The sequence below is a fragment of the Micropterus salmoides genome, unplaced genomic scaffold (assembly GCF_014851395.1).
Source record: "Micropterus salmoides isolate LMB-PRFRI ecotype aquatic unplaced genomic scaffold, ASM1485139v1 Ms_hic_scaffold_8, whole genome shotgun sequence".
Lineage (NCBI taxonomy): Eukaryota > Metazoa > Chordata > Actinopteri > Centrarchiformes > Centrarchidae > Micropterus > Micropterus salmoides.
In genome coordinates, this window is record NW_024044570.1 from 14,294,062 (window position 1) to 14,318,206 (window position 24,145).

The window sequence follows — 24,145 nt, forward strand, 5'->3', positions numbered from 1 at the left end:
TTCTCCTGATCTCGTGCTTGTATAAGAGCTGACACACCAGGATTTTGTTTTTTTTAAATTGATAGTTGTTTGCTTTATGATAAAGTGTAGTTTTTAGATGTAAATTAACGCCTGTAACTCTCCACGAGCTGTCAAAAGCTAATCTACAACTCTGACATGCAAGTATCCGTTTAAAGAGAATTCCACCGATTTGGCTTTCACATCCTATAACATTGTCGGTCTCATGATGGACAGTTAAAAAAGGATCAATCAATGCTGCAGAACCAGAGATATCTCTTTATTCCAAACATTTGTTCCTTGTCAAAACCTGCTGCCTACATTACTCACAATGGCCCTTGGTCGCTAACTGGTCAGTCAGATTTAGTGTGTTATGCAAGAAGCAACTAATGTAACCTTGAGCCGCTAGACACGCAACGAGGAGTGGACTACAGGACTACTTTAACTGCACACCCCAACAGTTTTTCATACTTGTAGTCGTCAGCCACAGCCGGCGCTGACTCTGGTGACATGAGGCAATTTATAAAACTTCACACAGCTCCCTCTGGAGACACAAACAGCTTTTTACGGCATTGTGTGCACATATGCAATAGGCTAGTTGAACTTTTCTTAACTGATGCTTACATTAATCTATGCAACATGATTACATTTAGTACTCTTAAGTACCATTTTCGAGTGCTTTGTAATTTGAGTAAACTAAAATCCCTAAGTTATTCTGTTATAGAACAATCATCCTTAAAGGTTCAGAGTGTAAGTTTTAGTGACATCTAGTGGTGAGGGTTGCAAATTGCAACCAAAGGCTCACTCACTGCTCACCCCTCTCTTTCTACGCCCGAAGGTAAAGCTAAAGGCTTGTGCAGACTACACGATTTTCAGCATCGGGCGATGGCTGAGCCGTTCACACTACACAACTTGCCGTCTTGTGACAGGAGTCTGGAAGTCGTTGTGGCGTTCACACCATGTGACTGATCGGTGACAGGGGGTCACACTACACGAGCTGACAGCGACTCTGTCACCCGACGCTGGTCTCCAAACCACGTTTTGTCAAGAAAACACACGTGAAATGTGAAACGGGAAACAACCTACACACGAAACAGCTGTTGTTTGTTATTATAAAGATACCAATTATAAAGACAAAAAATCTGAAAGAATGGATTAGCACACTGTCAGTGCTACAGAGAGCTGAGGGGAGTAAAAAGTGTTTTGCGATGATAAAAAGCTGCCAGCTGCCTGCTGTCATTGGCTGGATGTGGATGTCAAGTCGGCCGACTCCGCCAGATATTTGGCATGCGGGATATCTGGCAGACGTCGGTGATGTGTCAGAAATGTGTCGGGGAGCCGTTTAGATGCGTTATTGAGTAGTACATACATAACGACGATCAACCACGGATTTACTCCCGATCACAGCCTGACGGTTGCTGAACTCGCCGAGCGGCAAATCAGGCTAAAAATCATGTAGTGTGAACTAGGCTTAAGGTGGCTGACCTGCTGCTGCTACTGCTACTATCCGTGAACTTGTTTTTGCGTGCTGCCGGTGTTTCGTATAAGAATGTTGACCCTTTCACAGGGTTTTCAGTTTATGAAAATTAACTAACATTTTGATCCCCTAAAAATGTTTTGTGCAGCATTCGGTTGTACTAAAAGACACTAAGGAATAGCTATTCAATCTGGTAAGTAGCCTTGATATCACAGTTAACATAAGTTACGGATGCACCTTACCAACCAAGCTAGCTTCCCCCTCTCGTCCAAAAAGACTCAGTTTGTAACAGAAGGCAGTTGCCTCGCTGCCATAATAGATAGGTGCCTAAGAAGGCATCACTTTCGAGGAAAGACATCTCTATGAACACTGGTTTCAAAAAGCCTTTTAGGATGTCTTGTCTTTAGGATGTCTTGTCTTTAGGATGTCTTGTGTCTCCTCTGGCTGTCAGTCACCAGCCTTAGCTTCAACTAGCTAGCTATTAATCAGGCAAATGGCTACAAGACACCTCAAAAATCTAGCTAAACAAACTTGGTTGGTTGTAGTCACTGGCTAATGTGATAGTTCTCGATAACTTTTCAAAAATCGAAGAGAAAAAACTTATATCTGGAAACGAATTTCGGCTTGTTTGTCCGCCATCTTGTCCATTTTTCGTGAGCTAGGCTACTGCTACCGCACACAGATTTATGGGTAATAGGCAGCATCAAGTCAGCATCGATGGGGGCAGTTTGAAGGCATCTTACGAGACAGTAAAAGATCGTTCGATCCATTTCGAACAGCACTCGATGCCTCACTGTCCTGTTAAGACACCTCCTGAAATAGCATTTTTACCCACTTCGAACAGCCATTGTCACATCCACGTCTGGTTCCAAAAAACCAAGATGGCGATAGTCAAAACTTCAGGCTTCAAAAGATAGGCCTAGTCCACAAACCAATGGGTGACGTCCAGTCTATGCCTGGGACCCAGTGTACACTATACTGATTTTGAAGCATCTACAAGGATACAAACAGACAAAATATTGAGGGAATTGGAAGGGGGGGCCAAGGGTCACCCACTGTGCATGGGCCACCATTAGGCAACTCCTAGCAACGCCCCTGCCTTTAAATTTCAACACGTTTAAATAAAAGCATCTGTTTGTGCAGCAGCCAGACACATAAACGAGACTTGGCTGAAATGTGGAAATGTATTTCAGCAGAAACAGACCCTGACACTGGTCAGTCCACGCGGAGTTCGAGCCGGGCCGGTGATTTGGTGCAATGCGAACACTTATATCGTTCATTGTGCACGCTGTCAGATAGACAGGCGGGAGCAGCAACCTCCCACTCCTCCTATTGCTATAACAACCACAGGGCGGTCGGTGTGACTCGATGGCTCAGCAGCTTGGATGCGATTGCCAAGTGACATCCTGCAAGCAGCCCGACCTCAACTCACCGCATCGCCGCTTGCCACTCACTGAATCCCGCCCGTGAAAAAGGAGGAGGAGGAGGAGGGGGAGAGCCTGTGTTTCCCCGTCACAGTGATCTGAACAGTAGGGAAGCTCGGTGTTCCGATACGTCAAACAGATTAGTCAAATAACCTCTCTGGGTAGGACATACCTCCCCTCATTGGGCTTGCCTGGCTGCATGCATGGGCTGAGAAAGCAACATTGTCTGCATTGACAAACTGCCTGGAAGCCTGAAGCGAAATACAGAAGTGCACTACTTTTCTTTTCTCGTCTTTTTTTTTTTTGTTTTGTTTTTTTGGGGGCTGGATGAGACGACCGTGGTGATCCTCCAGCAGCGTCTCTTATATTCCTCCCCCCACCCCGCTGCGAAATGGCGAAAGAAAACGGCGAGTCCAGCGATGGATCTTGGAAAAAGCATGTCGATGATATCAAGAACATATTTGACTTCAAGGAAGTCCTTGGGACGTGAGTAACAAGATAACGCAGCCTTGCAATGCGACAAGAAACTTTGTATCCAGTTGTGTAAATTAGCGTCAGACAACAATGTCTCATTGTGCCGTTTGAACGGAAATGAAAAGCAGACTGACAGCTGTTGAATATTCGTTTGATTTCGACAGCGACAGAAAGAGACAGCGCCTTTTGAACTTACAGCCCTGTAAAAGAGATTCAGTCAGGACCATCATCTGTTAATTGTTAAGGGAGTGGAAATAATGCTTCATGAGACTCAATAATGTGTGAAATCAGACACGCGTGATGCCCCTCGTTATGTCACAGTTCATTCAGAAACTACTGCAGCGTGTTTTCCATCCCTCAGGTCAGAACAGGGCTGAGGCATGTACACGGAGCTTTGTTCAGGCAGCGATTGGCTTTTGGGGTCGAGTCTGTACAATATAACAACTCTGACAAAGACAGCAGGACCTATTTGCATACACAATTGATGAAATCAGCTCCCAAATTAAGGAAACATCTGTGATGACTTTATGTTCTTGTGCCTAATCTCTTTCTTTCTTCTTCAAACAGACGAACAGATTTTTAGATGAGAAACAGCACGTCAGGGTTTACACACAGATAGTTGTTTGTACAGTAACTGTTCAGCAGCTCTTGTTTCATTTGGCTTGTTTAGGGTCCACCTTCTGTTGAAGTTATTCTCCACAGAGCAGACACATTCCAGAGTTTATTTTGGTCTGCTTTTAGTGCTGCTTGACTTAATGTCTTTTCTTCTTTGAATAAGTCATGCTGCAGAAAGACAGCCTAAGTGTTCCCCTGAATGGAACCTAAAGAAAACTGGTCAAAGCTCGGCTGTGCTGTTATGGCTCAATCTCAAGCAGTCAGTCTTGTGTTCGTCTGCTAGGTGATATCACACATTTAATGGAGTGTATTTCATTTTCCTGCTAGGTTTTTATTAAGACATGTCTGTCCTCCCCTGATTGAGAGGAATTTAAGGTGGGGATGTGTTTTTTTTTTGTTTTTTTTGTTTTGAGATTCACGGAAGGGCCGTGTTGAAAAAGAAATCTCCCTGGGTAAATAAGTGTTTGTTTGTTTTTTTTATTTGGACTCAGAAAGCAGTGTCAATCTGAGCAAACATGGCCTGCGATTGCCCTGGTTTAATGCTAAACAGGGAAGCTGGTCATTCATAGATGATAAGAGACACATGGTGGCTTGCTCTTGTAATAATACTGTCTCATCTTGTGTAAACTAAGAATCCTCTCCTTTGCCATCTTTATCATCTTCTCATTTTGTGAAACGGTGCTGCTCGGCATGACTGCTGACCTGTTTTACTTGAGGAGCAGCATCCATAAAATTGTCAGATACAGATTGGTGATACATGAAGCACACTCGACACTTCAGCTGTTGTACTAAACAGTCAGATGTTCCTACCTGGAGGCTTGGTCTGAATTCCCCAAGGCTTTTGTTTATGTGTGAACACCAATGAATCATCAAGATTTATTGTCCACACAATGGCCAGGTTGGAGGAACATATATCCCTCGCACACAACTCAATGCACTTCCAGTTTGTCACTGCTTGGCCCTTATGTTGCGTATTGTACAGCTCGCACACATCCTGATTAACTTTAAGTAAGTCCCATTACCTAGTTCCTGTGTGTGATAATCAGGGAGTGCCTTGTTGCCACACAGTGGGGTTCACAACATGCCACCTGGGGAAGACAAGCCCAGCAGCCCGGCAGCTTTGCTTGAGGATTAAAAATGGAGGGACTGTTGGCCAAAGGAAGAGACATAGATTATCCTCCTGCTACTGCTCCTCCTTTCAACAGTAGGTTCCTCATCAGGTTTCGCCGTCAGTGTCCAAGATGGATCATCCCTCTGCAGCGTCCATGTGCCAGCAGTTTCCGAGCAACAGTCATTGCTCTCCACAGACCGGCAGTGGAAGTAAATTTACTCACTTAAGTACAATTTTGAGGTACTTTACTTTGAGTACTTCCATTTTATGTTGCTTCATACGTTTCAGAGGAAAGTGTTTTCCTTCACTACATTTATCACTGCTACATTGCAGATTAAGATTTTACACACTAAAGCTTTTCTTAGATTAGAAAATATGATGCAGTGTTATAGATGTTAAATACCCCGAAGTCTAAAGAAGTTAAAATTAGCTCCACCCCGACCAGCTACAACATTAAAATCAGTAATTATAATCAAATAGAAACAATACTGACATGAATCATTCTGTTGCATTTCATATACTTTAAGAACATTTTTCTGATTTTATTTTACTGATTTTATTGATACTTTTAAATGCAGTATTTTTATTGTGTGGTATTGCTACCTCTACTCAAGTTAAGGGTCTTAAGATATTTTCCACCACTGTTGCACACCTCAACATTCACACCTCTGAGATAAAATGATTGTGAGGGTCATAGTTGTTCAGGTTCTGAAACATTTGGTTGCAAATATTTAAAAAAGGTTCACATTAGCACGAACATCCTAGAAAAAGAGAGCATTTGATCTCATCAACAGCTGGAGGCCAGACTGCATGTGTATGTGTGAACATTAAGACTGATTAGATATTGTCTGCGTTTGGGAATAGGAAGCCTTCATCGGTGTCAGTAATGCTTTGGCCACACTTCCACCTCCCCGTATTTTCTTACAGGAGCAGTTGTGAACTAATGAGATCTTCGCCACTAAAGCCACTCCTCCTGCCCCACCACCACTTGCTTTGGAGCTAATTTCAGACCGTTAAGCTGTTGATGCTCTGTGGGAGCAAATTAAGTAACCTGACCACAAGTCCCTTCAGCGATCCTAATAGGGCAGGTGTCATAAATGTGCAACATGAAGTGGGTTGCTACTCACAGTGGGGATGTTTGTCTGATACACTTAAAAAAACAAAACATACTTATACTAAGCACTGTTCCGATACCATTTTTTTCCCCCAAACATGGAACTCATTAGCATATTTGTTACATAGGCTGACATGAGGTGTGGGATTGCTGTGACAAACTGAAATACTGCTTCAGTGACTGCCATGACTTCAACATTTTATGGATGGTGGAAACACAGAATTTGCTGATGACATTGACAAAGGCACTGTATTTAATCATGGCCAATACTACATCTGCTTTAACAGCTCAGTATCACTGTGGATACTGATACAGTATTTCGGATCAGTGCAGTCATACTAATAATTGAATTGGCTGATACATCAATATATTAGTCATCAATATATTATCGGTGTATTTCGGCCAATAAATAACAAGCACACTATTGCACAGAAATGGCAAGATATGTTTGAGATAAACTAGAAACAGTGTCTCCATTACATACGTTGGTCCCCCAGTAAGAATCAATTTATTTTTTACTATAAAATGTTGTCTGTACTTTTAGTGGGTACAGCTCTTCAGAAACAAGCTGTAAACAAAAATGCTGACATAAGATAATGTATTAAGCTGATAAGACGAACTTTTGAACAAATAGCTTATTGCATGTGACATAGTGACAGAGCTATATTATCAGTCATTTGGAGTCGAGTTTCTGATTAATCCAATAGTCACTCTCTTTTAGCTCTGTTTTTGGTCCAACACCAACCGTCTCTTTTGCAGCTATGGTCACCGCTAACTGTGTTTGCCATTTGGTGCTGAGCAGGAAGTGTACATTGAGTTATTGGAGCTTTTTCATTGAAAACAGCTGCCCTCTGTGGCTGAAAGCGTTATGGACGAAAGCGATGCTCTGAGAGCAGTGAGAGTGAACCCAAACAGGAAAGTTGTGCTGAAAGATGCTAAAATGCTCTATAGACCTGAGGGGAACTGTAGTTATATACTGTATGTCATTATGTATCAATACAAACTCTCAGATATGAATATCCAGTGTGGATTGGGCTTTACGACGTTCTTCACTTAGCTGAATAATTTGAGGAATGCATGTATTATTTATTTACATAAGTATCACGGCTAAAAAGCAGTCCAAAAGTGATGTTTTCCAGGTTCATGTATTTCCAGAATCCCACTTTGTGAGATTAAAGTGTCACAGTTGTCCTCTGTTGGCTCCCACGGCTGGTCCAAACAGAGCTTAGCTTACTCATTCAGGTCACTTATTGCTACAGCTTTTTTATTCTTATTGCCAACAAAGAGGAAAATTACCTTTTTTCTGAGTTTGATATTAGTGAATAAACAGGCCTCTACAACAGATATTAAACTAAACCCTGGATCTGACAAAGCCCTACTTGTTTGTAATGTATTAAGGTGACTTCTGTTGCCTCCATGCATTGGTAATTTTCTGAAGCACAGCTTGTGTAGAAACTAGATGGGTCCTTGATGCAGTGAAAATGGCAGCTAGGCAACTAGGATGATGGAAATCCTTAGTTGCTCCCTCTGAAGAAGACATCACCTACCACTTCCCTTCACCATTGTCCTCCAGCTCAGTTTACTGTAGGAGGAGATACTTTGTCATTGACCATAATGATGGCAAGTCAAATAATTTACCAAAATGATGAGTAATATGTTTTATGCGTAGTAATATTCTGAGCTTCCATTTTTGTTCCATGTCCCTCTCAACACAGTGGATGCCTACAGCACCATAATGAACTATCCTCTGCACTCAGGGAGTTGAAGTGCACCTGGCTGCCCTGTATCAGAGCACTGGAGGCAGTAATCACCCTTATTAAAATAATTCAGCTTCTCTCTGACGGGCTGATCTGTGGCTTGGGACAGATTTTTGCCAAACATTTCCCTCAAGCGATTTATATTTTCCCTTGTTCGATATTCACGAGTGGCATTAGCTGTTATCAGCCTGTAAACGGACCATCTTTCTCTGTCTGATCAACACATTCCTTGAAGGTAGCCTCAGGTCTTGTGCTGTTGGGTAATGGTTTCCAGCTTCAGTCGTTGGGATTGTAAAGAGCTGCAGGATTTCATTTCATTTAGATTTGATTCAACTCTGTAGAACCAGATCAATGCAGTTTACTACCTGGAAGGACAGAAAACCACTGTTAGTCTGGCACCACAGATAAGATGCTGAACTGATGACATTACTCCTGTGCAGTAGTGGACAAGTAGTACAATTTTGAGGTATTCATACATAGAGTGCTGCCATTTTATACAACTTGTGCTTTTTTTTTTCTACATTTATATGAAAGATGCTTTTTCAGGGATTATTTTTATCTATAAATCTGTCAATTTGCTTTTAGTCTATACAATGTCCATCAGTGGTGTTAAGACTGAGGTGACATCTTTTGAATTGCTTGATTTAACAGTACTCCAAAGCCAAAAAATATTCAGTTCACTCTCAAATAAGACAGCAAATATAGTGCAAAAAAGTTTTTCTTTGTCAATCAATTTGTTTGCTAATCTTTTCAGCTCTGTACTACAGATTTTACATACCAAGAAGTTTGGGGGTTTGAACCCCCTCCTCATATAATGAAGTGTGTGCCTGGTAGTTAGAAACTGTCAGTTTACAAACCTCTGAGGAGACGGAGTACCATATTACAGATGAGCAGATGGTGGTGTGAAGTCTTTTTAAAATGAAGTGTTTATTTAACTGTAAAATGATCTACCACCAACTTTTCTTTCCAAATTTGTGGGATCTTAACTAAAATTTTGTAAAATTCTGTTTACTGTACATGCATATAACAATAATCTGGCATCAGAATCTTTGTACTTGTGATTAAGATAATCAGTGATGGTCCCAAATATCCAGTATCTGTCTGCCTCTGGATTTTAGTGTACATTTATAATCGAGGGAGCCTGCTTGCTTTCACCTTTGAATTTCCTTCGCAAACTGTATACATTCATTTAACTTGCATTTTATGCAAGCATAGATCATTTAATCCGTCATATTTCTGGGTAAAGCTGTGCACCGCTGAAGGGTGACTTTGAACACAGTAGGTTACATTGGTGGTAGCTCTACCTGGTTTATCAAGGCCTGACTTTTCCTTCCCATATGTTGTGTAACGGGCCGCTGTAATGCATCTTACACAAGATGATTCAGTGTGATTACTCAGCAGCACCACAATACCTGTGAACACTGAATGTCGATAAGCCAGCCTCAGTCGTCGAGACCCCGACCTCCACCATTTAAAAAAAAAAAAAAAAAAAGGTCTTCCATCAACCATTCCTTGGATTTCATAATCACCAAGGATGACCAGCTAAGGTCATGGCCTAGAAAAAGTTTTCTGGATGATTGTTTGATACAGGGCTTCGCTTTGCATCTGTAGCATCATCTGTCAGTTTCACACAGAGAACAGCCCACATTCACATTTCACATTAGTCAGCCAGTTTGGCTTGGCCATCCTGCATATAGTGTGTGGTGGTGGTGTGTGACGTGCGTACACACACACACACACACGCACAAAGAGAGCCTTGAAGAGGGAGCTCTCTGGCTCTGGACAGAACTTAAAATTCAACAATTATTATTCAACCGAGTGAGTCAGTGTGCTGGCTTGATTGTGCAGTCTGCGACACTGGGCCAGAAACATTTTGCTGCCATACAATCATATTTATCTTGTGTAATAGATTGAGATAAGCTTCAATAAATGGTCTAATTTTTATGGAGCTTTCTCTCATCACTTCATGCTGTGGTAGATCACATCTAGGTTTATTACCAGAGATGAATTTGGTGTGCTGAGGTTGTTGAGTTATGTATTTTTTATTTTAATTTTTAATTCATCATTTAGTCTGGTAGACTACCTAGCCCTGACCAGAAAATATTTCATTCACATTTATATGCGACACAAACACCAGGTGCTCAGATTAGAAAACCTGGAAGCACCAAATGTTTGGCATTTTTGCTTGAGAAATGACAATTAATAGGTTATCAAAATAGTTGCAGATACATTTTTCTTTTGATCAACTAGTTCCAGCTCGTGTGTGTGTGTGTGTGTGTGTGTGTGTGTGTGTGTGTGTCTCTAGCAGACATCACACATTTTCTTTCCTGTAAATTAGGAATTAATAGATTGAACTCTAGAGCTTGCAGCACAGTTTGTCATGCTTGGTGCATTGACAGAGCGAGGGAAGTCACAGGCTTGGGTTCTGTCGTGTTGTCATTCACAGGAAGTGATGTTGCTGCTTGTCAATGTGGTGAGCAGGGGGACAGAAATGGTGCTACAGGCTCTAACCACCCTCTCAGTGTGTTCTCATGTTTCCTGTGGTTGTAATCATTGTGTGTGTCTCCTGCTGCAGACAGCAGAAAGCATGCTCTGAGAAAGCGAGCAAGAGAGTTGCTTGACGGGCTTAGCGTGCTGTTGGAGGAATTCTGTCTTCCTCCTCAAGTCCACACAGCTGTGGAGACTGGAAACTGGTCTCATGCGCTGAATAGAAATTATGCTCATTGTCCTCATGGCAACAGCTGTGGTGGGAAGATAGTGCTGTAACAGGCAAGCAAGTGGTGCACCAACTCAATCACTTACACAAGCCCCTAAATTTACATATAGTCCCACAGAATGAGGTCAAAGTCAGAAGGGCGTACGCTCTAGGCCCTCCTAGTTCTGTTTGTTTGTGGTGAGTGTGTTCCATTTTATCACACCTAGGGCTGGGCTTTGTGACCAGGTAGTTTGTTTGTGCACTAGTCTGTATTTATGTGTCATGGCTCAGACTGACCCCCCCTCCCCCCGGTGCGATGGTGGAGTAAGGGATTAGCATGGATTTGATGGGCCCCTGTGGGATTTAGTGCAACGAGCAGCCCTGAGTTTATAGCTTGTTTGGAGGAACTGATTAAACTTGGAGAACATAATGGATATTTCGATCCTGACCGTATTGCTTTTTGCAACGAATGTAACTGATGACGATACAACAAGACACTTATTTCAGCAATTAAACCGGATGTCAAAAAGGGAGAAAACATATGCAGAAGGGAGTGCCAGTCTAAAGTGATGACTTCCATTGTCATACTTCCAGGTTACCCTTTTTTATTTTCTTATATATTGGCAAAAGACTACTATGATAATGAAAACATTTGGATTAGAAGTTACCTTATACCTGGGCAAAATCACATATGGCAAAGGATAAATATTTGTATCTAATACTTTTAGCTGCTAGCAAGAAAGCTTTCACACAGAATTGGCTTCTGGCAAACACTCCAACAAGAACGACTGCAGTTGTAAATTAAGTAAACTCTATGGAGAAACTGATCTTCATCCCAAGACTGTGATGTGAAGAATATGGAAAGTATTATTAAAAATGTGTCAACAGGCCCATGTCAACAGACTCATTCATCTTGAAATTATCAATAGAAGTAAAGTTTTTTGGGGGGGGGGGACACTTTATGTATAGGCTGTTAAACATTAAAATGCTGAGGAAGAAAGAACATGAAGAAAGAGCAAAAAGTAAGACAATTTAATAGTGGAGATTTGTAGTGAAGATGCGTGGGAAAACTACGCATCCTAAGCAGAAGAGCTGATGAAGAATGTATTGGGTAAGAATGAAGTTGGGCAGGACAGCAGCAGTCCAAAAACATGAACTCTCATGAATGGGGGGAAAATGTGCCTGTGAAGGTGTGTAATGAAAACAAGAAAAAAACAAAAACAATCATGCTGCCTGCTCAGTGAGATTTATTAAGGTGGACTGAATGTGGTATCATAGCAACAGACACAGATTGCTTGAGCAAATATTCCCTTAATTCCATATTTGTTTTTAAAGGCTCTCGTGTATGGAGACAGATGGCCAAGGAGGACACCCTATCTGCTGTCCTAAATGGGTGTTTTTTTATTTATTATTATTTTTTTTTAGAGGTTTTAAAAGTGTTTGCCGTGCTTTTGGCTGCACAAGAGCACCAGGCGTAAGCCAAGGCAGAAGGCTGTTGGCCATTATAGTCAGGGACTTTGCCAGTTCTCAGTAAATATTCACAATATGCTGTTTGTGTACTCTGGCCTGTCTGCCTCTGAGTGCCCTCAGTCTACTCAGTGACGATGGGGTTTTCTGTGTCAATATTGCCAGAGCGCACATAAAGCGGGACTAACGTGTTTCTCGTTCTCTCTTGCAGCGGTGCGTTTTCTGAAGTGGTGATGGCTCGGGAAAAGGCCACAGGAAAGATGGTCGCAATCAAGTGCATCCCGAAAAAAGCACTGAAGGGGAAGGAGACGAGCATCGAGAATGAAATCGCCGTGCTTAGGAAGTAGGTACCACATGACTGAGCCTCCGGGGAGTCTGCAGGAGAAGAAGACGACCACTTTAGAAAGGGTCACCACCTCGCGGCGTCCTCGGGGAAGCTTGTGTTTGTCTCTCTCTCTCCAGAAATGACTCAGAGTTTGGATGCCGGTGCCACTCAGTTTATTTAACAGCCATTGTCAGGCTTAAGTGACTTCCTTGTCAAATCCTATCTGTCCACCATTTTGGGTCTTCACTGCGCACAGACACACTCACACAGGGTATGATAGGATTGCTTTGACACCAGGTGACACTCCATCCTCCTCCAGGGCCTGATGGGTAATTCCCCCGAGAAGCTCAGTTATCAGTCACTCTTGAAGTGAGTGCCAGTGGTTGGGTGTAGTTGCCTGGTTACAGTTGCTATCTTTTGACTTCCTATTTTTTTCTCTCTCTTTCTGTCTGGATTTCTCATCTCCTTTTCTCCCTCTCTTCATACCCCTTATTTTGTCTAACTGCCCTCAAACTGCAACCTTATTTTTGTTCTGGACTAAGAAAGGAAGTTGTGAAGGTTATTTAGTCCTTTGAGACTCCCCGCCTCCTTGTCTTCCACCCCCAGCTTTTTCTTTTCAGCCACCTGCCCTTGTGAACACGTTCTGTCATCTACATATCCTCTGGCACAGGTCTTTTTTTTTTTTAAGGCTAAAACCGTGTTGGTTGGTTACCTGGACACAGACTCCCAGCATCGTGATCAGTCTTGTATTATTTTCTTCAGGTGCTCCTGCTGACGGGGTTTGTCATTTTCATGACTCACTGACTAGCATCCTCTAAGAATCTCCCCACTCTCCATTACATAGAAAAGGTTTTTCTACCTTGTACAGCGTAAACTTTGCCAGATTCATTTTGAACATACACATATGCGCACTCTAAACACGGGTCGTGTGCTGTAACAGAAAGCAAAAAACATTTAGTTTTCAGTTGGCAGGGCATCATTTCAACAAAAGAAATGGCTAATTTCACCTCATTAGTGGCCTGTGCTGAAATAAACCGAGGTGGACAGCAAGCAAAGTGAATTTTCTGTTCTCCCTCTCCAGGATAAAGCATGAGAATATTGTGGCTCTGGAGGACATCTACGAGAGCTCAAACCACCTGTACCTCATAATGCAGCTGTAAGTACAACCCATCACATTATTAGTTTAGGTCAGCACTTTGTCTCCCATTTGTCCAGTTGTTTCGATAATGTGTTGTGGGTTTTTTTGGGGGGGGTTTTTTGCGCCTCCAGTCATGTCCAGATGAATGTGATGGGTGAATATGGCGATGCTTTAAAGATGAACGAGATGAACAAGATATGCAAATAACGGAGTTCGAAATATTCTTCTTCAAGGGTTAGATGAGATGATTGATATCATTCTTACTACTGTCTGCTAAATATAAAGCTACCGCCAGCAGCCAGTTAGCTTAGTTTAGCACAAGTACTGGAAAGTGTTAAAACAACGCGCTACAGTTTTATGGGGGGTTCGTGTGGCGGACTGACTAGTACTATTAATAAATGTGAGTCACAGAGCTAAGCATCTGTTTTTAAGTAAAGAGTTAAGTAAATACCTGACAGTCTATGAAAAACCCATAAGGTTGTTTAGAATCACTTTTTGCTTCTCTAAAGTTTCCAGGATCCTCACAGATTCTTCTAACCATCTGGAATTCCCAAGTTGCGGCTTTTCCAGGCAGCCAGAAATTTTGCTTGAGCATTTTTGTGACACAAGGAATATTTAAACAGTTAACTTTTTCTTAATATTTAAAATAATAGGAGGTAACATTAATATAGAGAATTGTAACTGATAGTGAAATGTTTTAATTTTAGTTCATGTCGTACAAATTCAGCAAGCGTGTCATTTCAGCCTACCACCTTGTCTTTACAGCGACTAGCAGAGACCGCAAGAAGTCATTGCACCTGCACAAGAAATGGTCAGGCACATAACCCTACATAAAACCCACAACATGTTGTTTTTACACACACACACTGTTTTTAACCTACGGACATGCAGACAGGCTAGCCATTTCCCCATCCTTCCAGTCTTTGTGCTAAGCTATCTGTCTTTTGACTCCAGTTTTACTTTCACTGTACAGACATCAGAGTGGTATCGAGCTTCTCTTCACTAATTCTTGGCACGAAAGGGTATAAGAATATCTCTTTTAAGCTCTGAAAGCTTGAGCTTGTATTTTTGAGGCTGTAAAGTTTTGTTTATGTCGCAAATATCTCGTGAAATGTATTTCAGTCAGTGTTTGTTAAGGTGTGTGTGTGTGTGTGTGTGTGTGTGTGTGTGTGTGTGTGACAATTCTTTCTCTGTGCTATTACTGTTTTCCTGTGTGGCAAATGTTATATGATTTTAGAGACCTTTCCCCTCACAGCATCATTTCAGTGTTTGTGACTAATGCACCAGCAATTTAGGCAGCAATTATCTGCTCATTGTACCTCTGCAAGGTCCGTTAAAGTCTCAACTATAAAAATGGTGAATGCCAGTCGTCTGTGAAGGCAGCTTCAATTTGATATGAGTTTGACACTTGTTGTGTCTTTACCTTTTGTAATTGTGATTTAAGATAGTTGAAATAGAAGCATTGCTGGTACATCGGCTGCAAGTTACATAATGTGACAAAGGGACAGGTCTCCAAAATCATGACTATTATTATGACTAAATATGGAAAAACTGCCTTTGGAAAAATAGTGTGTGCCACTGACTGATTTAACAACACTGTAAACTACAGCCTCAAAACCTGTAACAGATAAAGTAAAGAACAAACAAAAGTATTACAAACTACTGTACCATATTATTCATTTATCCACCTCACGTACTGTATATGTACCAGTGTCACTGTTGTGTCATAGTAATGATTAGAACCTTTTATTTATGTAACACATTGAAAAACAAAGTTACATAGTGCGTCACAGTTAAAAAGACCACCTACCACAGACTCCATTTAGAGAAAGTCAGTGAGTTTGATTTCAACCAGGAGGCTGTTTTTAGAGTTTGGGTGCCCTGACCGTAAATAAACAATCAGCTTGAGTTAAATTAAGTGGGGAATCAGGGGATCCTGATTGGGATTGTGGAGCAGGATCAAAGACTGAGTGTAAAAGTGTCTACAAAACTAAGAATAAATTGCTTTTACAAAGAGGAATAAAGCCCATGTGGGTTAAAGGTTGGGTACGCGATTGTAATCCAATACAAGTCGTTTTGTCAAATTCAGTGATCTCCTCTGGCTCTGCTAGCTGTCTATTCTGTGTGTGAGCTCAAAAAAGATCCGATGTTTTACATTAAATCAATCATTTAGTGATTATGTAATATATTGATATTACACTAAATGAAACTGAATTAAAAATAAAGTATCATGACATTAACCATTGTTGTGGTGTTTTCTGTGTGCTGACAGGGTGTCTGGAGGTGAGCTGTTTGACCGCATCGTAGAGAAAGGCTTCTACACCGAGATGGATGCCAGTCGGCTCATTCGACAGGTTTTAGATGCAGTCAACTACCTGCACTCTATGGGCATTGTGCACAGAGACCTAAAGGTTCAACCAAAGTTAATATTCATAGTCTTAACATAGTTCCTCACAAAATCCATTGCATTTGTTGTTGAAAATGTTTTGCCACTCTTCAGTCTTAGTGAGAGGGGAAATCCCTGCTATTTAACCTGTGTGAGTGACATTACTTGAGCGTTTAGGTGAGGATCACTTACATGGGTTAAATGACAGGGATTTTCCTTCTTGGGTAAAACTGTTGAACCGACCTCTTGGATTAGACGTAAAACTTCCCCCAACTCTTCGTTTAATCTAGACAGACAGACAAACAAAGGCACACTTATTTATTTGTTTGACTATTTCCTTTTATCTCCAGCCCGAGAATCTTTTGTACTTCAGCCCCCATGATGAATCAAAGATCATGATCAGCGACTTTGGCTTGTCAAAGATGGAGGGAACAGGTGATGTCATGGCCACCGCCTGTGGGACTCCAGGATACGTGGGTGAGGATGCCCTCTAAGCTCTGGTGGAAATTTATTTTGAGATAATTAGATGCACTAGTTGGCTAAACATGATCTAATCTAATCTGCCAGTAGCCACAGGTTGACCTTAACCATCTGCTGCAGGCAACCCACCAAACATTCACATTCTTCTCCAGCCTCTGTGTCATGATGAATGGTCATAATCTGTTTGCATTGTTTCACTTGATGAATATTAGTTTTTTAGTTAAAAAAATGTCATTGTTTCAGCTCCTGAGGTTTTAGCTCAGAAGCCCTACAGTAAAGCTGTGGACTGCTGGTCTATTGGGGTCATCGCTTATATTCTGTAAGTGCTCACTTTTAAATATAAAAAAAATGTCTTTGTATTTGAGTTATTTAAACAGGAAGCTTTCATTCAGATCAGAAACCACCAGGAAAACCTCATTTAGATTAAAAACCGCTTTATCAGGAGTGTCTTAACCAACAAAGGTAGTCACAGACAAATAGCATAAAGGGGACAACAAGATTAGAACTGAAAAGTAGATAAGAGCGCAGCCATGTCTAGCTGCTCTATGAGGCTGCACTTAGGCACAGCAGTACTCTGACCTAAATCCTAACATTAGCATGCTAGCATTCTCACAATAACGATGCTAACATGTTTGTGTTTAGCAATGGCTGCCATGTTCAACATATTACGCTGTGTCTCAAAGCCATGCTACACGCTGATTGAAAGCAGGTTTTTAGTGTGTTCTCACCTTCTTTTACACAGCCCATGGTTCACACTAGTATAATAACTTAGGAAAAACAGCTTGATGTCTATTTGTGAATTTTAGATGGCAGTGATGTTAACAAAGTCAGTTTGATTGTCAACGTAATTTCCTGTTAGAATAAAAGGCATGTCTGATATTTTTGTATATTAACTGTTAAAACACTTTGATGTATAGCCTGCTACGTAGTATTTACTGTATAGAATTATTATGTAGTATGGATTTGGAACAGAGCATTAGTTTAGTATGTTAACATGTTAACATTAGCTAATTAGCACTAAACACAAGGTAACGTTACAGCTGAGGCTGATAGGAATGTCATTAGGTTTGGATGTGTTTTTTAGTATTGGACGAATTTGAACTGATGATGGTACTAGATTTCATAGCAAACTATCCAACAGTGACTGAGACATTTCACAAAAAAAAACCTAAAATGTTGATGCTGCATGAAAAGTCAAACAATCACCAAATTCAGTAGGATTCATCCTCTGGGGACCAAAATTGTGAATCTTCTGGTTGTTGTTACGATGTTTAAGTCTGGACCAAAGGGAGGGACTGACCAGCAGATAGACGACACGCCATAGCTTATGTAAATAATAAAATATGTAAAAAAAAGTTTTTAAAACTGTAAAAGAGAATCATCTAAAACATCACAGCGCCGCACCTTAAAGACACCTTGAGACCCCATCCACTTTCTAATATGCACCATTTGATGCAGAACCACTGTTGGAGGGTCAAGACCATGGTCTGAGCAACAGCTACTGTTCGTACTTTACAGAGCCTGTAAACCTTTCAGTGGAAAGTGTTAGCCTACATTAAGCTGCCAAACTAATTAATAGGTTTCACTCATTAGCAAAGAGAAAATCCCTGGTCTTCGTTAGGTGTGATGAATTTTAAGGTATTTAAGTGGAGCAGTTTCGGGTGTATTCACAAATGACGCTTCTGCCTGGTGGTTTCATAATCAAGATAAAAACTTGAATATACAGCCTCAACTTATGTTGTAGAATGACAGTTTGTGTTCTTTTTTTCACTACATATCATATGAAAATGGATTGTTTTTGTCCTATTTTTTTGCCCCTCTTAGTATTCATGTAGTCTCTGCTATGAACCGTCTACTGTTGCATGCTATATAAAACATCAAACTGCCAGTGAATGAGATTAGGCCACAGCAAATCCTTTTTAGATTTGGGTTAAAGTTTCATCAGCTGGATGACGGCACTCACACAGACTGTTGTGTAATCGTCTATCTTCATCTTCTTAGGCTTTGTGGTTACCCTCCTTTCTATGATGAGAATGATTCGAAGCTCTTTGAGCAGATTCTCAAGGCAGACTATGAGTTTGATGCGCCGTATTGGGATGACATATCAGACTCCGGTGAGCTATGACACGTGTGTTTGTGTCTGTGTGTGTTTGTGTGTATGCACTTTACGGGTCCCATAATTTTCTAACTCATTTTTCAATAACGGAGCTGATGTATGGAGGCCAGAAAACTGTCAAAAGGCAGTGAGAGGTTATTAGACAAGTCAAAAATTGAATGAATACATATCTAAATAGTATAGTTTAAATTGAGTTTTAAAAGAAATATAAAGCTTTGTATTTTTCCTTTAACCTCCACTCTGTTGTTAAAAATAAACACTTTGACTTTTTCCTCCAATCAATTAGGAAAATATAAGTTTAATTTTTCTTAATTATTATTTACTACTCTATTTATCTCTCACTAGTCATTTTTTTACCAACTAGTATTTCTAATCCCTACATTTTACATTTTCTTCACCAACTTAGTAATTTTCCTAATTTATGATAATAGAAATGTATGATGAGATGGGTGTGGTCATCTATATCCAGAACAGTGACTGGTCAATGGTGTATGTGTTTTTGAGTACCTGTGTGTAACATTAGTGACTAAAGCTGTAACACTTACTTGGCTATGAACTTAGCTAGCATACCTGAAAACAGTGGTAGTAAACGCACCAAGTGCCAGCGTTTTCATCTAGCTACCTAGATGCAGCAAACTTATACATAACATAAAATAAAACTACAACAGTCGAGTGCAGGTGATGTTACTTATCCATATACTGTACATTGATGTAGCATCTTGTAACAACTTGTAACTCTAGCAAAATTTGCTAGTTTTAATTTCACATAATTACAGCCTACCTTGTGTTGAGCTGAACTCTTTTAGTCTGAAGCTCAAGTCACGTATGTCGTTCAACAAACATGGTCAATTCTGTTTCTGATATTCCAATAGTATTTTCTTGGGTTTTACTGTTAACTACTGTCATTTTTCCTGGTTCCTCCTTAAGAACTTTAAAAAAGAAATTGCAGGACCCATAAATTAAAGAGTCACATAAAAAAGGAAAAATATAAGTCTACACAGAATACAACATGTTCTTAGCTGGACATGTTCTTGACCTTTTTAACTCATCTCCACAGCCAAAGACTTCATCAGCAGCCTAATGGAGAAAGACCCAGAGAAGAGATTCACATGTGACCAGGCTCTAGAGCACCCTTGGTGAGAAACTAAACTCCGTCACACTACACCCTGACCAGACAATTGCTGGGAACCACACATCTTAAAAGTGATAAAACAGCAGTATGACGAAGATTACCAGGCTTACGCATTTTTCATGGAGAACATGTCCTCCCACTGTCATCTGTCGCCATGGCTTCGAGCCACCTACCCACCTCTGCTCGGCACCGCCAGCCCTCAGAGAGAAATCTGCTGAATAAATGGCTGCCAATTAGTGGCTGGCGTCCTGAAGGATCCTTCAAGAATGTGGAAGCTTTAATGAACAATTAGGATGTCTTCCCAGGCCTGAGCCGGAGCTAACGAGAGCGAGATGGCGTGGGCTGCCATCTCCGGCTGATGTAGCCAATATAAATAAGTCTGTTAGGCAGTAATAGGCCTTTTGGGTCTTGGGCAGGTGGTCATTTTGATACAAATATGTGGTTTGTCTGTCTGTAACAGGTATCATAACAGAGAGAAATGGCTTTCATTGACTAGTTTTCATGCAGAGATATTATGATTAATGAGACAGAAAGTGATACATTGTGCGAGCTTCTGTAAAAACATTGCCCCATCAATCAAAGATGAAAATAAACAATCCAAGCAAATAGGAAAGCAGCATGAGGATGATTCCCAAAGAATAACGGATGCAAATAGAAATAATTTCACCAATTATGTGTATTATCTGTATGTTTGAATTGTTATTGTTTTTGGTATTAATTTTCAGGATTGCCGGAGGCACTGCTCTCTGCAAGAACATACATGAATCAGTTAGTCGACAAATGCGGAAAAACTTTGCCAAAAGCAAATGGAGGGTGAGCATGCAACGCTTCATTTTTCTTGATTATCAAATATTTAGTAAAAACACAATATTCTCTCTCTTTTTCAATAGCGAAAACATACAGGGATTTGTCTTTGGTATTAACATTTATCTGTTTACACCCTCTCTTCACAGCAAGCCTTTAATGCGACGGCTGTGATCCGCCACATGAGGCGCCTGCAGCTGGGTACCAGCTTTGGCAGCAGCATTCACAGCACCAACTCTACGTCCAACCCTCAGAGTCGCGCTCCTGCCAAGAGCCAGTCTGTAGACTGCGCCCCGCTCTCCCTGAAGGACTGTGAGTGATACTTCAGATGCTCTCTGTAGACGTGAACGTGTCCAACTTTTAGTACTGCACTCAGATGAGCTCTGTTCACTTTGCTGCCATCTCCACTGAGCTAATTGGCAACTGTTTAAAATTTTCTTGAGGTGTAATTTTCAATGAAGCAGACTGAGTTTGACATGAGCCACGCGGTCATGGCGTGTCTGGTGCCATTTAATTTAACATAAGATCTTTTAAAAATGGAGGTTTGTTATAACACCACAACTCTAATTATTATGTGTTTACTACTTACTTTATTAACCATTTGAGTTATTTATCAAACAAGAAAGTGAAACATTTGCTGGTGCCAGCTTTTCACATGTGAGGATTTTTTGCTTTTCTTTGTTTTATATCATTCAACATAAAATAACAGGATTTGGGAAAATGTTTAGTCAATTAATAGACTAAATATTTTATGAATTTAAGCGGCCAGGCACAAAACTAATAAGTAGATTAATTAGTAATTAAAATGAGTAATATTACATTAATGTAGGCTTCTTTTCTAGATTGTGATGGACAGTCAGTGTAGTATGGTGTGACTGACAACAATGTTCGCCAAAGAAATATTAACTCAAGGTCCACTTACTGGCTTTTTTCTGAGCTTCCAACCACATCTCATGGTTTTCATCCGCAGATATTTGTCTGTTGTCATTTGTGAAAATATCTCGGTATTATTTCTATTAGTTCTAGTCAGTAATGTTTACTATTTCCAATGTCAAGAATAAAAAACAAAAAACTTAGAGGATAAGTCTGTTTAATATATTCTATATTTTTCTTATTACCTTATTTTCAAGATGACGAAAAGAGCAAAAGCGAGAATGAGTTGATCCACCATTTTGTCTGCATAACCAAAACCTGATAAAGGTTATTCCTCTGTGTCATAGACCTCCATTGTTGTCCAAAAACTGTTAAAAACACATTAATGAGTCACATTGTTGCACTGGCTGACATTCACTACTCACTAGAGTACCAAATGTGTGTTAATCCATGGCTGCAAATTGCATTATTTTAACATTTGCTAAAAATGACAGTAAAAATTAATTTGAAAGATTTATGTCTTCAGGTACACCTAATAGGCTTGGGGTTGAGTGCCTCACACATGCTTGGGATTTCGTAATTCAAAAGTGTTTTATAGTTGTTCCAAACGGCCACACACAAAAGCCGGCTGTCAAAGAGAGTCAGAATACATAGGGATAACTGTCCACGTTTTCAGACAGTCTCTCCTGGAAGACCTTTCTTTCTGAAGCAATTTAACCATTTGACAAGCAGTTTTGCAGTTTTCAAGCATACTTGCCCCTTTTGCCACACATTGTTAGTCTTTTAATGGGATCTGTTGACAATAATTATAACATAGAACATTTGCAGACTTAAACTTGAATTTTCCTACTAGTCAAAAAAACTTATTTAATGATATGGAAATCCTTATTAAAAATATTTTTTCCCACAGGTCCTCCAATAGCTCCTTTGCCTTCCACTGTTAAAGTGTACAATCAGGACTCTGACGGTGCCTCTCCTGTACAAGAGGAACCATCAGTGGTGGGAGAGCCACCACGGCCACGACCCTCTACCGTTACTGTCATCCACACGGGGACTAAATGACGCCAGGTTCCGCGGGAGGTGAGCTGGGAGACCACAGAGCTTTAAGGACGGGATAAAACCATCCCAGGCCATGTGATCCAACGTCGTCGCCCAGTTTGCCCATCCCGCAACCTCCCACCTGTTTCTGCCAATCACGGGAGGAATTTGAGGAGCGTTTGTTCAGCTCCATTTATCATGGCTCAGCGCGGCACCCCACTGATCCCCCTTCCCACTGTCATACAGACCTGGAAGTACAGAGGGGACGATGCTCACCAGAAGTTGTTATTGTGGAAGCCATGTTCAGCCTGGATCCTGGTTGTCTGGCAGATAAACTGAGCAGCTGGTCTGAGAAGTGCCACACTAAAGGGAACACTTTGACATATTTGACTATGAACGTCTTGAGGCGGCATGCTCCGCTGTATGCCTTGTGTAAATATCTCGCCTGGCACTGTTGAGTGGAGTCATGTTACGCCAGTGAAATATAAGCTTCAAGCTATGGTAAATAATTGTGACATCATTTGCACTCTGAACTTCTTTGTCGTTTTGACAGCTCTTGTTAATTTGCTGTGGTATTTGCTACAATGGCTTGCAGGGTAACAGCGTGACAGCGTGTGTTATCTCTTTGCTTTAAAGTGTGTGGACATGGAACATGTGCAGGACAGTGTGCTTCGCTGTGATCGCTGAGAGGGCCGCTGCATTGCACTAATGTATTGGATTATTTATTTTCTTACAATTCAATTATGACTTTTGTAAGAGTACCACTTACAGAAATGTTTAAATGTTTTATCAGACTGGACTGAAAAGTTATGGAATAATAAAGATACTGTATATAATAGTTAGTTAGTTACTTTGTAATTGCTGTTATATTTGATTCATTCTGACGTGACTGTGAAGTCCTCCTTGACAACAGGAGGGAAATCATGTGTTGTTGCTGTGTGACAGTTCTCAGGGATGTGCTCCAACATGAAGCTAACCACCAAACCCCCTCTCGGCGTGATCAGACACTGCCGATGAGGATGGTGACGGTGAAATAGTTAAAAAGTAAAACCTTCAAGTACTGCATGTTATTCTAATGTGCCATTGGGAGAGTCTGACAGATGTTTTCTTTCTTTGAATCCTTCATTTTTGACAGTATGAGTGTAATGTAACTCATACTGAATGGATTGTTTTCCCTTTAAAGGCCGTGAATTATATTTGGATTTAAAGAAAAGTGTTTATCAGTGAAGTGCGCATTCATGCCTGCAGTAACAATGTAAAATTGACAAATGAATGCAAATGTATCTTGATCTTGAACCTTTGCTCCCATTGCAGAATCCTCAAATCAGTAGTGTGCAGTTCAGTAGTATCGTGCTCTGCTTCCGCTCATGAAGTGGTGGGTCTGAAAACAGCTCACTCACTCTGTTTAATCACTGTGCTTTCATACCAGCCTGTTGAATTTAGCAGAAAGACTCTTTCTCCTTCACTCTCATGCTCGCAATATAGAGATTTTCACAAAGACCAGGGATCTGTCTTTGAGTTTTTGTCTGTGGTACCGCTATATCATTAAAAGTCACTCAACATGAATGGGGGGTGGGGGGGGGGTCCACTCCACAAGTACATGCCCAACATAAAGGGCTTTGCCATCTTGAATTTTCTGAAAGTGTTGTGAAAATTGACTTTGAGCCTCTACGTACTGTAAATACAAATCTCAACAACACAGTTAGCTTGGGCCTTGAGTGT

General features: G+C 40.8%; 1 protein-coding gene across 2 annotated transcripts; it reads left to right on the forward strand.

The window, feature by feature from the left end:
* Positions 1–1,548: 1,548 nt before the first annotated feature.
* camk1db (calcium/calmodulin-dependent protein kinase 1Db) lies at positions 1,549–24,122 on the forward strand. 2 transcript variants are annotated; one of them, XM_038705994.1, is made up of 11 exons: positions 1,549–1,667; positions 12,343–12,474; positions 13,538–13,612; positions 15,867–16,005; positions 16,331–16,457; positions 16,704–16,779; positions 18,462–18,574; positions 19,634–19,712; positions 20,434–20,521; positions 20,662–20,824; positions 22,296–24,122. In XM_038705994.1, exons 2-11 carry the CDS (start codon positions 12,365–12,367, stop codon positions 22,445–22,447), a joined length of 1,122 nt encoding a protein of 373 aa, XP_038561922.1. In that variant the 5' UTR covers positions 1,549–1,667; positions 12,343–12,364; the 3' UTR covers positions 22,448–24,122. The 2 variants fall into 2 exon arrangements, with proteins under 2 accessions (XP_038561922.1, XP_038561921.1); XM_038705993.1 differs by lacking the exon at positions 1,549–1,667 and adding an exon at positions 2,821–3,384.
* The last annotated feature ends 23 nt before the right edge of the window (positions 24,123–24,145 follow it).